Raw genomic sequence first — 13,515 nt, forward strand, 5'->3', positions numbered from 1 at the left:
TTTTACTCCTATTGCTGATATGGTAGGATATATACATAAACACATAAACGTGTGGGTGTGTGCATGTGTGTGTAATTAGGCAGTGGCACTAATGGAATTAACTTCCTAATAGTGGGAACTTCATCGTTTTTTTTTTTTTTTTTTTTAATTTATAAGGCAAGACCAAGGCATCATACATGGTGGATTGTCAATCGGTGGTTACAGCAATGTATTGAAACACTACTTCACATTAGGAAAAATATTCTAGATAGTCTCTGAGATAAGAACAAGGTAGATGAATCTCAAAAATACCTAAAAGAGTGAAAGAAAAAACAAACATAGATTGAACTCCAGAGATGTGAAGTGTTCTAATCCCCATTTAGTTCCTTTGTATAAATAAGGGAGCCCCTCTAGGTCTCTGTTTGTTCATGCACAAAAGGATGCCACACAGGGTGGTCTTTTAAAACTCTAAATTGAAAAGCCTATTCAAAAGCCAACTTGTTCCAAAAGATTCTCCTTATCTTGTTACTACCTCCGCTACTGCACTCCCTCTCCCCTGTGCTCCAATAGATCCTACTCTTTATTCTTGCCATTCTGGAAGATTCTCTGTGTGCATGGTGATATGTCTTCCCACAATATTCTAGATAGTGTCTGAGATAAGAAACTATGGCTAATTTGACATATCCCCAAAACCTAGCATAACACCTCATATATGTCATAAATTATCCTGGATTAAAGAAATAAAAGAAACAAATACAAAATCAATTGAAGAATTTTTAATTGCTGGGGAAAATCAAGAAAATTAAACACATATATAAGTATGTTTGTATGTAGTGAACTACTAAGGAAATATGAAGTAAGGTATAGCCTTTAGAACATGAATAAGAATATAGAGATAAAGCAAGAATATATAAGATAAATCCTACATGATACAGCAGTTTAAAAAATTTCTTCTCTCTGGAATCATGCATAAAAAATGTGACAATAAGACTCCCACGATGATATTCACAGCTTTATTCATAGTGAAACACTGTAAATAGCACAGGTATCCTTTAAGAGAACCAAAAAATATTATATCCATACAATAGCATACTATTCCTATATAAAAAGAAATACATTACTGAATAACAGAACAAGGTAGATGAATCTCAAAAATATCTAAAAGAGTGAAAGAAAAAACATACAAAATACTATATACTTTGTAATTGCAATTATACTAGGTTCTAAAAGCTAATCTATGGTTTCAAAAATTGATATAGTAGTTTTCATTGGGAGAAGAGGGATTAACAGCATATAAAAGGACACAAGGTTAGTTTTAGGGGATGCTTATATTCCATATCTTGTTAGGATTTTTATTTACACAGGCATATACATTCTCAAAATTCATCAAATTATATGCATACTGTGATATGTGCATTCCACTATAAAGAAATCTTAAAATATTGAATTCTGATCAATGATATGTATCTTGAAGTGTTTGGTCATGAAGTATATCAAAGTCTTCAACTTATTTTGAAACATCAAAAAAAAAGGAGAGAGACTGTTAAATAGTTAAAGGGATGGACAGATGGATGCATATAATAACAAAGCAAGCATAGTAAAATTTAAATGGTAGTTTCTAAAAATTATTGCTTATTTTTTTCAACTTCTATGTAATAGCTAAAATCTAATTTTAAAGAGTAAAAAAGAAAGATTATTATGTTAAAATTGCTATTCAAAATAAAATTCTCTGGTCATACTATAACAACAGAGGAAATACTGTAATATTAGGAAATACCTTAAAATTTACACAATATTTAACATACTCTCCTCTGAACAATTCCATTTTTTCTTTAAGATTCAGCTTAGGAATTACTTTCTCTTAAACAATTTCCCTGGTACCTAAATATTCCTTTCATTATTATAAGATAATGCCTTTACAAATGGGGACTCACAGGATCAAATCAGTACAGAGAAGTCTAAATTGACACTTGAAGGTTTTCACCATGGATTTCTACATATCTTGTGAAGAAGATCATAGATTGCCCTTTAATCTAAATAAACTTTCCAAGATGTTAATACAAAAAGCAACAACAATAACAACAACAACAAAAAAAGACCTTGGATGATAGATAATGTCTCCTTTCAAAGCAAAAGAAAAGTTCACTTACTATCCTGAAAGGTGAGACAATGCCTCCCCGTGTGGAGAAAATAGCAAACACACTTACTGCCTATAATAAAAGATTCAGGCTCCACAACCCATGGGTTGCTCTTCTGTAATACAATCCATTCTGTCATCTAGTCGTCTTCACTTCACTTTTGTGGGAAGTAAGGTTTGAGGAACCAAAACAAACACTGATATTTTGAATACTATTGTTGTTGTGAATAATAAACTGTTTTCTGTTTGAATCAGGAGACTTTTGTTTTCTAAAGGGCTCATGAAACCATGACAGACCAATTTGTTGGCTACAAGTAGAGAAAATTTTCAAAACCTTCAGAATTCTTCACTGCTTTGCTAATGATGGGTAAACGACAGAGACATGGTTTCTAGAAGAGGAAAGATGATAGCTTCACACCTAAGATTTGAGGGAAGAAGAATTACTTAGAAGCCATAGAAATTGGTAATAAATATGCTGACCAAATTCTGGTTGGGCAATAATTGGTCCCTCATTTTATCTTCCAATAATGAAGAGGAATTGGGAGGTGGTTACAGGAAGAATAGTGGGAAGCAGACTAATGGGTTTACAGTTCAGCTTCCTGAAAAGTGCCCTGAATGTTGTTAATTCTCCTCTGGATAGGAAGTCTTCCTAACTAATCAGGCAGTTCACCTCAGAAGTTCCCCATGGAATAAACAGTACTAAAATTTATCCAGATAATAAAATACAAATGCACTCTTTAAAGATAAAAGTTATAGAGATTTGTACCTACAATGAATAAGAAAGGGAAGAAAATGGAAACCATTTATGAACAGAAACCTGGTGAGTTGTTAGAATCTTGGCTAAGCGTATATGTCAGGGCTTAATGAATGTTAAGGAAGAATGGCAACAACTAGGCCATTTTAAGTTTCAGCACCTCTTGCCATCTATCAAGCGAAATGTCGGTATACTAAAAGTAAAAGATAAAGGGCTCAGAGATTTTGTAGTGGTTCTTGACTATAATTACAGAGCTTTGTTTTCTCTGAGAGGTTTCCTGAGACTAATTTACATAAGAATACACTGTGAGATACTAACTATTAGTTGGACTTTTACTGCCACAAAATGGGTTTCCAAGGTAAAATAAGATCACTGAAGAATGGAAACTGACCCAAAGGAACCTAGATAAATTAGCATGGTCAGCTGCACGCTGGAGATTTCTCCTATCCTTTGTTAAAACTAAGCATTAACTTAGATATATGGCAACCCAGTAAGAAATATTCTGGATTAGGATAAGTTCTTTTTTAAAGAAGGTTCCAATACATAAGCCAAGTCTAGATCAACAAAAAGACATAAAACCTCCAGTGTTACCCTGAAAGAAATATTGATGTGGTCTCTGAGTCAAGGGATGCCAAAGCTGAAATAGATGATGTCAATAATAATAACCTTAACCCCAAACTCTGGGTAGACAAAAACTAAACCAATTAGTTCAATCATGAGCAGCAGATGTGCTTCTCAGAAGCAAAAGTCATATCTGCTGTCACAGAAATTCTCTTTCTCTTTATACTTAATCTTTCCATCCCCATCTATCCTGATTTCAGTGGCTTTAAGAAGAAAGGTGATCAGCAGACAAACTGAAGTTTTCCTTTAACCAAGACAGTTTAAAAATCATACACATCCATCTGAATCAGCTAGGAAACCTTGGAGAGGGGGTTCTCAAATATGATTCTGTTGACAGCAAGCAGCCAAGTCATCATCCTACCTGAACCTGTAGGAAGAAAGGGCCATGCAAATAATGGAATGTGAGCAAGGATCAATAAAGGGAAAACAATGTAACCTGAGGCAAAGTTAAATCTGCACATTCAAGGTACTGTTGTTGCTTCTACGTCTGAACATACAGTAAGACTTGATATTATATGTAATAAATACTTGATAACATTCTCCTGATCGAGAACAGTCACTTTTAGAGAAGAGCTAGTAGACTACCCCAGTGGCTCCTAACTCCTCTGCATGAGCTAGTGTTTCATACAAGGTTTCATGCCTTCTGATACCTAAGGGGTCACTATTTAATTGGCATCCAATAGGAAGCCTCCATCTTAACAGCCCTACCTGGGTTATCACACTTCTACTTGAAGAGGAGGCTGATTAATCACCACAAAATTCAGGGACCCAGTACATAATGTTCCTTGGGACTAAATGGGTGTATTTGTAATGCTGAATCTACTCAGCAGTCAAGGAAAAATAGTCCAACTCCTGACTTGATTCTTTGATTCTAGAGAGAACATGGGCCTTTCTTGAATAACCTATCTGATCTTTTATATCATTTAACCCAAAAAGTAGCATCCTTTGAGTTGGGCCCAAACAGGAAATGTTATAAATTGTCCTAAAAGCTGGGCCACACTTTACCTTTGTGACCTTACAACTTTAACAACTTTGTGATACGATTCTCTGTGATTAATGATTTTGCCATTTGTAGACTCTGACAGTGGGAGGCAATCTCAATCCAGAAGCCCCCTGGGGGGTTCTAAACTCATCACTCCTTGACATAGATGACAAATACAGTAGTCCTTTTGAAGATCAACTATTAGTTTGTTACTGAACTTAATTTAAAACTGAATATTATTCCTATGCAAACCTTATAACTATATATTGGAATAAGTTCCATTTACAGTGGGACAACAACAAGGGAAGGGCCCAATAAGCTTAGATTTTTCAAATATAAATGACAAATATTCAAGTGTAGCTGGTCTGTTCTCAGTGACATCCACATCAAAAGAAAATATGGCAGCAAACTTTTTGGAGGCAATTTTATCACCTATTCTAGTGCTCCAAACAAATCCACTGGCTCAGTGGAACACTTGATTCATCAAAGTGCTACTACCTGTCTGGGCCTGTTCACCGTAGAGGTAGATGAGCTGAAACCCAATGGTGTCCACTAGCTGCTTCAAATGTCTAATCTCAGCCTTGTATATACATAACTAAAAACTGACAAGATTGTTCTGTTCAGGGGGTAGACCTCCAAGGCATTTTCTTAGATTTGGATAATACTTCTCTTAATAAACTTCATATATTTACCATTTCTTGAGCTATTAAAAATGACCTGTTTTGTCTGCCACTTGGAAAACTTCAGACTGGCATATTCAAGTCAACCTTTTTTGCGGACACGGACTCCAGAAATAAATCTTTGCTTCTGATCACATCATATATGTTACTCGGAGCTAATCACAGTAAGGATCTATCTTACGAAAAAATCAAATAAAATCAATTTGCTGAGAAAGTCTGCACAAGACAGACTGCCACAAATGCTCTGTAGGTCGTCATCTCACTCTTTTATGGGTCTAATGCATTTGTCATCATATATTGGGCAAAAAGCGAAAGGACTCTATTTTTTTTTTTTTTTTTTTTTTTGATAGAGGGCACCACAGCTTACCAGACTTGAGCATCCAAAATTTGATCAGTTTTTTCTTGGGTAATTGATTATATCATACCTTTGACCACTTTTTGGACTACTAGTTGTGCTTCACCACTAATCAGTTAACTCTAACCTTATTATTTTTGCCCTTGAAACAAAACTGTATAAAGTTTATTTCAATAGCAATCCCTATACTGCCTGACTAGGCTACCTCTAGGGTACAACCTCTAGAGGTAGCCCTAGTCCGAAGGGAGCCTAGAAGGTTTGAATATAATTATAATTAACCACCGCCTATATTTTGTCTTGTTGAATTTTTATGATTCTAGATCAAAAAGATAATGACAAATTATAGAGTATATTGCTTAAGCAGCCTCCCTATTACGGCCCACATGAACAAAAGTGGGGCACACATGAGGTCTCCAAAGTTTTTTTTTAAATGTCTTTGTCCTTCTTGCACCTGAATGTTCTGGAAGATAAATCTAGGTGTCAGTGGAGGATGAGCAGAAATAAGGTGAATCTGTAACAACAGAAATGGGATGGTGGCAGTGGATGGAGATAACAATGCAGTCTGAAAATGAGGCACTTGGAAGGCGATGCCTTAGATATTGAAAGGGATGAGGAAGGAGTGACACTAGCAATAATCTGTTTTTCAGAGCCATCTTGTCACTGTGCTGCAAAGAAAAATGCCCATATGTGGCTCTCTCAAATTGTTGCAAAGACCTTTAATTTAACTGATTTCTGGATCTGCCATACCCACCATATGCTCTAATCACAATTGGACTGCCATTATTTGCAAGCTAGCTTACTAATAAATCTATCAGATGTAGCAGGGGATGGCCCCAGCTTCTGCTCCAGAATAACATCAATCAACACCTCCAATCCCATAGCCTTCACTCAGTCATAACATGGGATAGACAAATGTGATACCCCATTTATAGTATGGACAAGCAGGAAAAGTTGAACTGACTATCCTTAGGCAGTCTCCTGATTGATGATAGACACACTTATTTGGGATGAACTGAAAACCCTAAAGTTTATTATTCAGTAAGTTTATATTTCAGGCACTGCCAACCTTAGGGTCCCCAACATTTATAAATACAACTTTCCTTCCAGAGGCAGCATGCACACCTCCAGGATTGTACTTCTTATGTGGAAACCAGGCATTACCTTATTTTAGCCTAAAAATATAGTGGCTTGTACCTTAGAAATAGTCATATCAAATTTTCATCTTTAGAGAAACATCCACAATAAATCATGTAACCCCTAGATAACTATAAGAATCTTTCTAAAATGAGTGAATAATATTACTTACACTCATTGAATGGGCAGTTGTTCAATTAGAAAAGGGGGTATGAAATTCATCCCTAACTTTGGCTAAAATAATCAATTATATCACCTCATCCATTGAAGGCATTTAGGGCAACATTAACTCATTCTCCATATGTTGTTATGGACAATATAATTACCTTATACCTCCTCCTTGATGACCTGAAACAAAAATCTGTGCAGTCATTAATATATCCTGTTGTACCTGCACTGATATACTTGAATTGTCTTGTTGGATTGCTATGATTCCAGATCAAGAGGATAATTACCACTTAGTTGAGTAAGCTGCTCACTGAATCCCCTGACAGGGCCCATGTAGGCAAACATGGGAAGTATACTGGGTCTCTTATTTTTTAAATTTCCATCTTTCTTCCACCTGAATCATTTTTTAAAATTTTTTTTAGTTATAAATGGACATAACACCTTTATTTATTTATTTTTATGTGGTGTTGAGGATCAAACCCAGGGCCTCGCACACTGTAGGCGAGCACTCTACCGCTAAGTCACAACCCCAGCCCCTTCCATCTGAATCTTATGGTAGAAACAACTTGGTGACAGTGGAAAGGTTTCAGGCTAAGTAGAAAGGTCAACCCAAGAGTAGAAAGGTCAATTCTTCTTTCAAGGAGAAAGCTACCTAGCTTTCTAACCTGGACCCTAAAGGTTTATGGCATTTGTTCAGCTAATCAGGTCTGGAACCCTGTGGGTATGAACAAGGTTAATAATTCAAGTTGGCTTCTTCTTGCTTCATGATGTCCCATTGATATTAGCTTCATTTAAATGCTGTTTGAAGCAAATTGACCAGATTTGGCCTCCATCAGTCATGCTAATCAGAATGCTTCATAGAGTTTCCATACTAAAACGAAAATTCATCAGAAGCCAAGATGGTAGAGAAATGAGGTTTGTATTTTGTTAGAAGATAATTCTCCATGGTTTCTTGCATTTCTGCACATCTTATGAGCAAGACACTGATTTCCTTTTGTTTTATACTGTATTTTAAGACTCTTTGTATTAAAAAAAATGTCTTAGAAGATACAAATATTGTCTCCTTTCAGAGTAAATGGCAGGCTCCCTACCTGTCTAAGTACAATAAAGGTAATAACTCCTACTGGGACAAAGGATGGGCATACTTACTTACTTCCCTTTCTGAAAATTCAGATTTCCAAAGCTTTGGGTTTCTTTCCTGTAATTGAACCAAGTATTATCATTTCCTCTGCAAATAGCCTTGTGGGAACTGGCACTTTGGAAACTGATATTTCTGTCTAGTATCTCTCTGTGAGTACTAAACTGTCTTTTGTCTCTACCCAGGAGTCTTGTGACTTCTTAAGTATTCATGAAAGTCACTTGCTAGTTTACAAGTATGGTAAAATTTTCAGTTCTTGGTAATCACTATGTATTTATTATTCCATAGCAATAGTACCTTCCCTAAACTCCCATATAAAAAATTAAAATTAAATAACCATTTGTAGAAAGGGAAAATGGCTTATTTATTATATTGTTAGATAATCCCCTATGTTTGTGTGCCTAAATTAGAATAATAAAAAGAAGATAGTTACTCTAAATACTGCAAAATGTAATCTTATGTGTTTTGTCTGTCCTCCTGAAAAATCATTCAAAATGTATTTGCTTTCTTTTGGTTCATTCTAATTTTTAATCTTGAGTGGTTAAATTGGCCATTTACATCTCTTAAGTCAAGGGTGAAGAATGCCAATAAAATGTGTTTTCACATAATATTTAAGGTTTCACATTATGTTTAGATACAATAGTCATTTCAAATCAGAAATATATGATGGTATCCTAAACACCTCAACAGCTTATATAACTTCTGTTTTCTCCATGTAAATTAACTTTGTTATAAAATAAACACAAAAATGAACACAGATGAGATTTTTTATTAACCTAACATTTTGTTTTTTTTAAATTATAAGATAACACATTATCTTTGTGAAAATTCAAATATTACAAAAAGGTACTACTTCAAAGAGTATGTACTCTCATTATTTCCCTATTCTCAAAAAGCAGCTACTGTTATTATGTTTATTATGTGAATACTAACATAAATATATGTTTAATAGAAATATGATAGTCTACTTGTTGTTTTTTCTTTATCCTTGATCTACTGACTATCAGAAAACATATCTCAATTTTTAACAGCCACAGAGTCATAAAGTATTCCATTACTTTGATATATAAAAATTTCTCATCTAACTCCTTATTGATGGTACATAAAGTTGATTCTACTTTGTTGACTAGTAAAAACAGTCCTTCAGTGAATATTTTTGTATTTACATCATGTACTTCTAAGTGTGTTTCTGTTGGATACATATCCACTGAGAGATAAACATGCTGAATGACAGAACTTTGCTTGAATGCTATTAGGCTAATACAGCCCCAATTTATAAATGCTCAGTAATTCCAGTCTAAAATTCTACTCTCACCTTTGTTGCCAAAGATTTGAGTTTTCCCAGTAGAGACTGTTTATTTGAATATACAACTTCCTCTTCATTATCTTCTCCTTCCATTATAGCACAACTGTCTGCAGCTGGGAGTTCACACTCTTTTGAGTTAGTTGTCATTACTAATTTGGAATATTTGTACTCCAATCTAAGTGGTAGTAAATAAAACAAGCAAATAAATAAATAAAGAGGCCATTTACATCAATAATAAATTAATACTTACTGTATGTGTTTATATAGCAGCTCATTAAATTGTCTTCTTGTACTATCAACAAATTTCCCTCACCTAAAGTCATGGCTTTACGTGTTCTCTTTTATCAACCATGTACATAAAAAATACTTCACAGAATGTCAGAGAATCAGTTCAACACAGTTAATTCTACCACTTATTTTAAATTGACTGAAGTGTCTGGTTATGAATAACATTTGAAAAACAAAGAAAAATCTTGAGGTCTGAATACATTTCCTTAATTTATTAATATGCTCATGACAATTCACTATCACGTTTTCCAAAGTTTAGTTCATAAGCATGAAAATATCAAACAGGCAAATGAGTTGATACTTACTGTCTCCCTATATCATTCACACCTTTATGCTTAACTTAGCATCTCAGATATTAAGGTTGACCCTAGATGTTAAATACAGATTTTTCTATAGCCCACTGAGATGTAAATCATTGAAAAAGATTCAAGTTGTATAACAGATCAATATGCATTCAGGGGTTAGAATCAATATTCAATCCCAGACTCTTGGAGACATGGGGTAAATAAATGTGATATTTGCCTATATACTTAGTCAGTTTCTTTGCAAATATCCACCCACAAGAAATTTTAAAAGTGCAGCAAGAAGACAGCATGATGTCATAAAAAAAAAAAAAAAAAAAACAGACTCAGAGGGAAATTCTGCCTTCAAATCTCAGCTCTGTTACAGTCACCTGGATAACCTGAAGCCTCCATTTTTCTATTTCTTTTTAATAAGAGACTCTAATTCAGTGAACTTTAATGTTCTATGATATTTCTACTGTCAGAGTAGAAATAACCACTTCACTAGAAGAAACGTATCTCTGAGATAATGTACAAGATTTAATGATTACTTCTAAAAATTTCACAACATAAACAGACCCTAGAGTTCTTACATGATCTCACAATGAGGATACTTACTTTTGATTCTTCTTCCAGAAGTAGCATGTTAGAGCCACCAGCAAAACGGCTGTGAAAGCTCCCACGCCTGCTCCTACTTTTAGCCAAAAGTCAACTGTTTCACAGGTAGACAGCTTTTTCTCAGGCAAAGAAATTCCTTTAATGCACCATTTAGGTTCATTCCAGACATATAAGGTTTCCTTTTAAAATAAGTAAATTTAAACAGAGATGAGAGAAGAAATAAGATTCAGATTCAGTTTTGAAAGCTAGATGGGTTATTGGGTCATTTCTCATGTAGAAGAATTTATTAATCCTTCATTCATATTAAACTTAGCTCCAGAGAAGGAAGAGATAAAGAAGAAAGCGAATAAAATAACAAAAGCAAATGTAAAAACTAAATAAAGACATGAATTGTCACATCAGAAGGGTGTACTACATGTTGAAAATGAATTCATCTAGACACATCTTTAGGCCATTTTCCTCAAATTTCAATGACACTGACATCTTAATTTTGCTTTTAAATGAAAACTTTAGTTTTTTAATATAATTAATTAGAAGGAATTTTACTCTCCCACCACTTAGGCCCATAAGTCCAACAAGTCTCTCCCTTAAACAGAAGAGACCCCAGGCCCAGGGCATGTATTTGCACCATGGCTGGCAGACTTGGTAGATGGCATGACAATAGGCACACAGACTACACCCTTCTGCTGTGTGCCAAAATAAGAAGGGCATTACTCTCGGTCACCCCTTCCCACACCTGGTACTCTTGACCTCCCAAAGTAGGTGACTTAATTCCTTTAGAACAATGTTTCCCATATAGCAAGTTGCACCTAGCCACTGAATAATAAAAGCAATATACTAGATCTCAACCAGGAACTTTTGAAATAAGTAGACCAAATAAGGCATATCAAAAATGAAAATCAGAGTGCAGGGCATGGTTGCTTATATAGTTCAACATGTACCACTGACCAGTAGCAATTTGTATGATTATATTCAATGACATTAAATGGCATAGGACATTATTGTGCCTCCTTAAATTGTATGGCACATGATGATTACTTTATCCACACTTTAACATAAGAATAACACCATAATTTTTACTTTTATGTCTTATGTGGATAAGCATATTTTTGCAGTAAGCCATGAAGTGATATGCAGAAGAATCTTTTTTACCTCAAGGAAAAGTTTCAATAAAGGTTTGAATAAGAACTTTCTGCCTATGTTTTAGAATATTAGTGATTGAGGTTTTTTTAAATAGATGATACCTGAGATATTTTCATTAAGCATAGACCAAATAAATTATTTTTAAATAGGTTACATTTTTATAAGAATGATGAAGTGAAATGCAGAGGTATATTCAAATTTTGCTGCTGCATCTCTAAATGTAAATCAAGACAATACAGAGAAAATTGTAAACTCTAGGGAGCAAACACCGACTACATTTGAAGTGCATTCTACCAAGAAAAAAAGGTTGTGCCAGAGTTTATATGGTTTTATAAAATGTATAACATTCAATGAAAATGGCAAGCTCTAATGTCTAGTGGCAGACTTACACATCTTAAAGCTTCAAAATTAAAGACACTTGTAAAACCAGTGCTTAACATCTTAATCAACTCATTAAATACAAAGAAAAAAAAAAAAACTCGAGCAATTGACAAAGTGTTTTAGTCATTCTGTAACTATTAATTAGAAACTTTGTCCCTTTATCCAATCACATAGCATTGGAAAACAAAAATAGCTGACACTGCAGCCAAAAGATTTATTCTTCCAACATGTAGGGTTATACTTTGAACAGGATTAAGATAAATTTGATGATAAATCTAAAAATATTTCTCTCAGAGCTAATAATGGTATCACTCAAATCTTTACTACTGCATGACTTTAGCTGCAATGCTTAATACACACTTAGAACCTGGGATAGATTTTTGAGATCCAATTTGATAAGAGCACTCTTATCACAAGCTGTACAGCTCTTTTTGTTCATATCAGCTATACAGGCAGGACTTAGATTGCATAAATTTAACTTTATTTTCACCTGCATTTGATAAAGTTGTAAAACTGGGGAAGTGCATGAAGTGGTCAACATAAAGTGAAAAGTTATAAAGGATAGAACTGAAATAGTAAGATGATTAAAAATTAAAAGACACTCACTGTAATATTTTTCAGTAACTGTTTTTTTTAATCATGAAGCTGGAACATCCAAAGAAATCCATTCCTTTCATTGGCATAATGGAGAACTCAGCAATAAGTTGTCATTTGTCAATGATATCTATAGATTGGTGTGGTCCTTACCTGAAATCCTCGTTTGCAGGCTCCCTCAATCTCATGGAAGTCATGCTCGGTGCATAGAGGGCAAGCTTCAGCACTCTCCCACAAGAAATAGAATGCACATCCATCACAGGTGCCTGCTGGGCATTTGCTGAAATAAAAAATCGAAAATGCATTCCATCCATTTCAATCAACATTTGAGTGCCTACTGCATACTAGGGAGCACATTATGAATGCTAAGGAAACACATATGGGGGAAAAAAACTAAAGGAGCTGAAAACCACAAAGAGATAACTCTTGGCACCTACTAGGATGGCTAAAATAAAAAAGATTATAGTAACTGTCATGAGAATGTGGAGAAACTCGAACCTTTATACACTGCTGATGGGAATATCAAATGACAAAATTGTCAGGAAACGTCTGGAAATGCCTCAAACAATTAATCACAGAGTGGTCATATGATCCAGCAAGTCTATTCCTAAGTAGCTACCCAAGAGAAATGAAAGCATATGTCCATACAAACACTTCCACATGACTGTTCATAGTATAGCTCATTATGACCAAAAGGTGGGAAATACTCAAATCTTCATCATCAGATGCATGGATTAAAAAAAACGTAATGTCAGCACTATGGACTATCATTCAGGCATAAAGAGGAGCACAGTACTGACACATGCCACAACTTGACAGATGTTGAAAATATTGTGCTCAGTGAAAAAAAAAAAGTCACAGAATTCCACATGTTATATAATGGTATTCATATGAAAGACCAGGATAGGGAGATCTTTAAAGATGAAAAGTAGACTGGTGGTTGCTTGGGACTTGGA

The 13,515-nt window shown here is 34.6% G+C and overlaps 1 protein-coding gene across 1 annotated transcript in view; it reads right to left on the reverse strand.

Annotated features, from left to right (window-relative positions):
- Positions 1 to 9,245: 9,245 nt before the first annotated feature.
- Elapor2 (endosome-lysosome associated apoptosis and autophagy regulator family member 2) overlaps positions 9,246 to 13,515 on the reverse strand; it is a 152,134-nt gene continuing 147,864 nt past the window's right edge. The window contains exons 19-21 of the mRNA XM_076862582.2: positions 12,713 to 12,839; positions 10,442 to 10,620; positions 9,246 to 9,429 (exon numbers count right to left, since the gene is read on the reverse strand). Of these exons, the coding sequence (XP_076718697.2) occupies positions 9,246 to 9,429; positions 10,442 to 10,620; positions 12,713 to 12,839 (490 nt within the window). The remainder of the gene's footprint in view (positions 9,430 to 10,441; positions 10,621 to 12,712; positions 12,840 to 13,515) is intronic.

The sequence above is a fragment of the Callospermophilus lateralis genome, chromosome 1, assembly GCF_048772815.1.
Source record: "Callospermophilus lateralis isolate mCalLat2 chromosome 1, mCalLat2.hap1, whole genome shotgun sequence".
NCBI lineage: Eukaryota > Metazoa > Chordata > Mammalia > Rodentia > Sciuridae > Callospermophilus > Callospermophilus lateralis.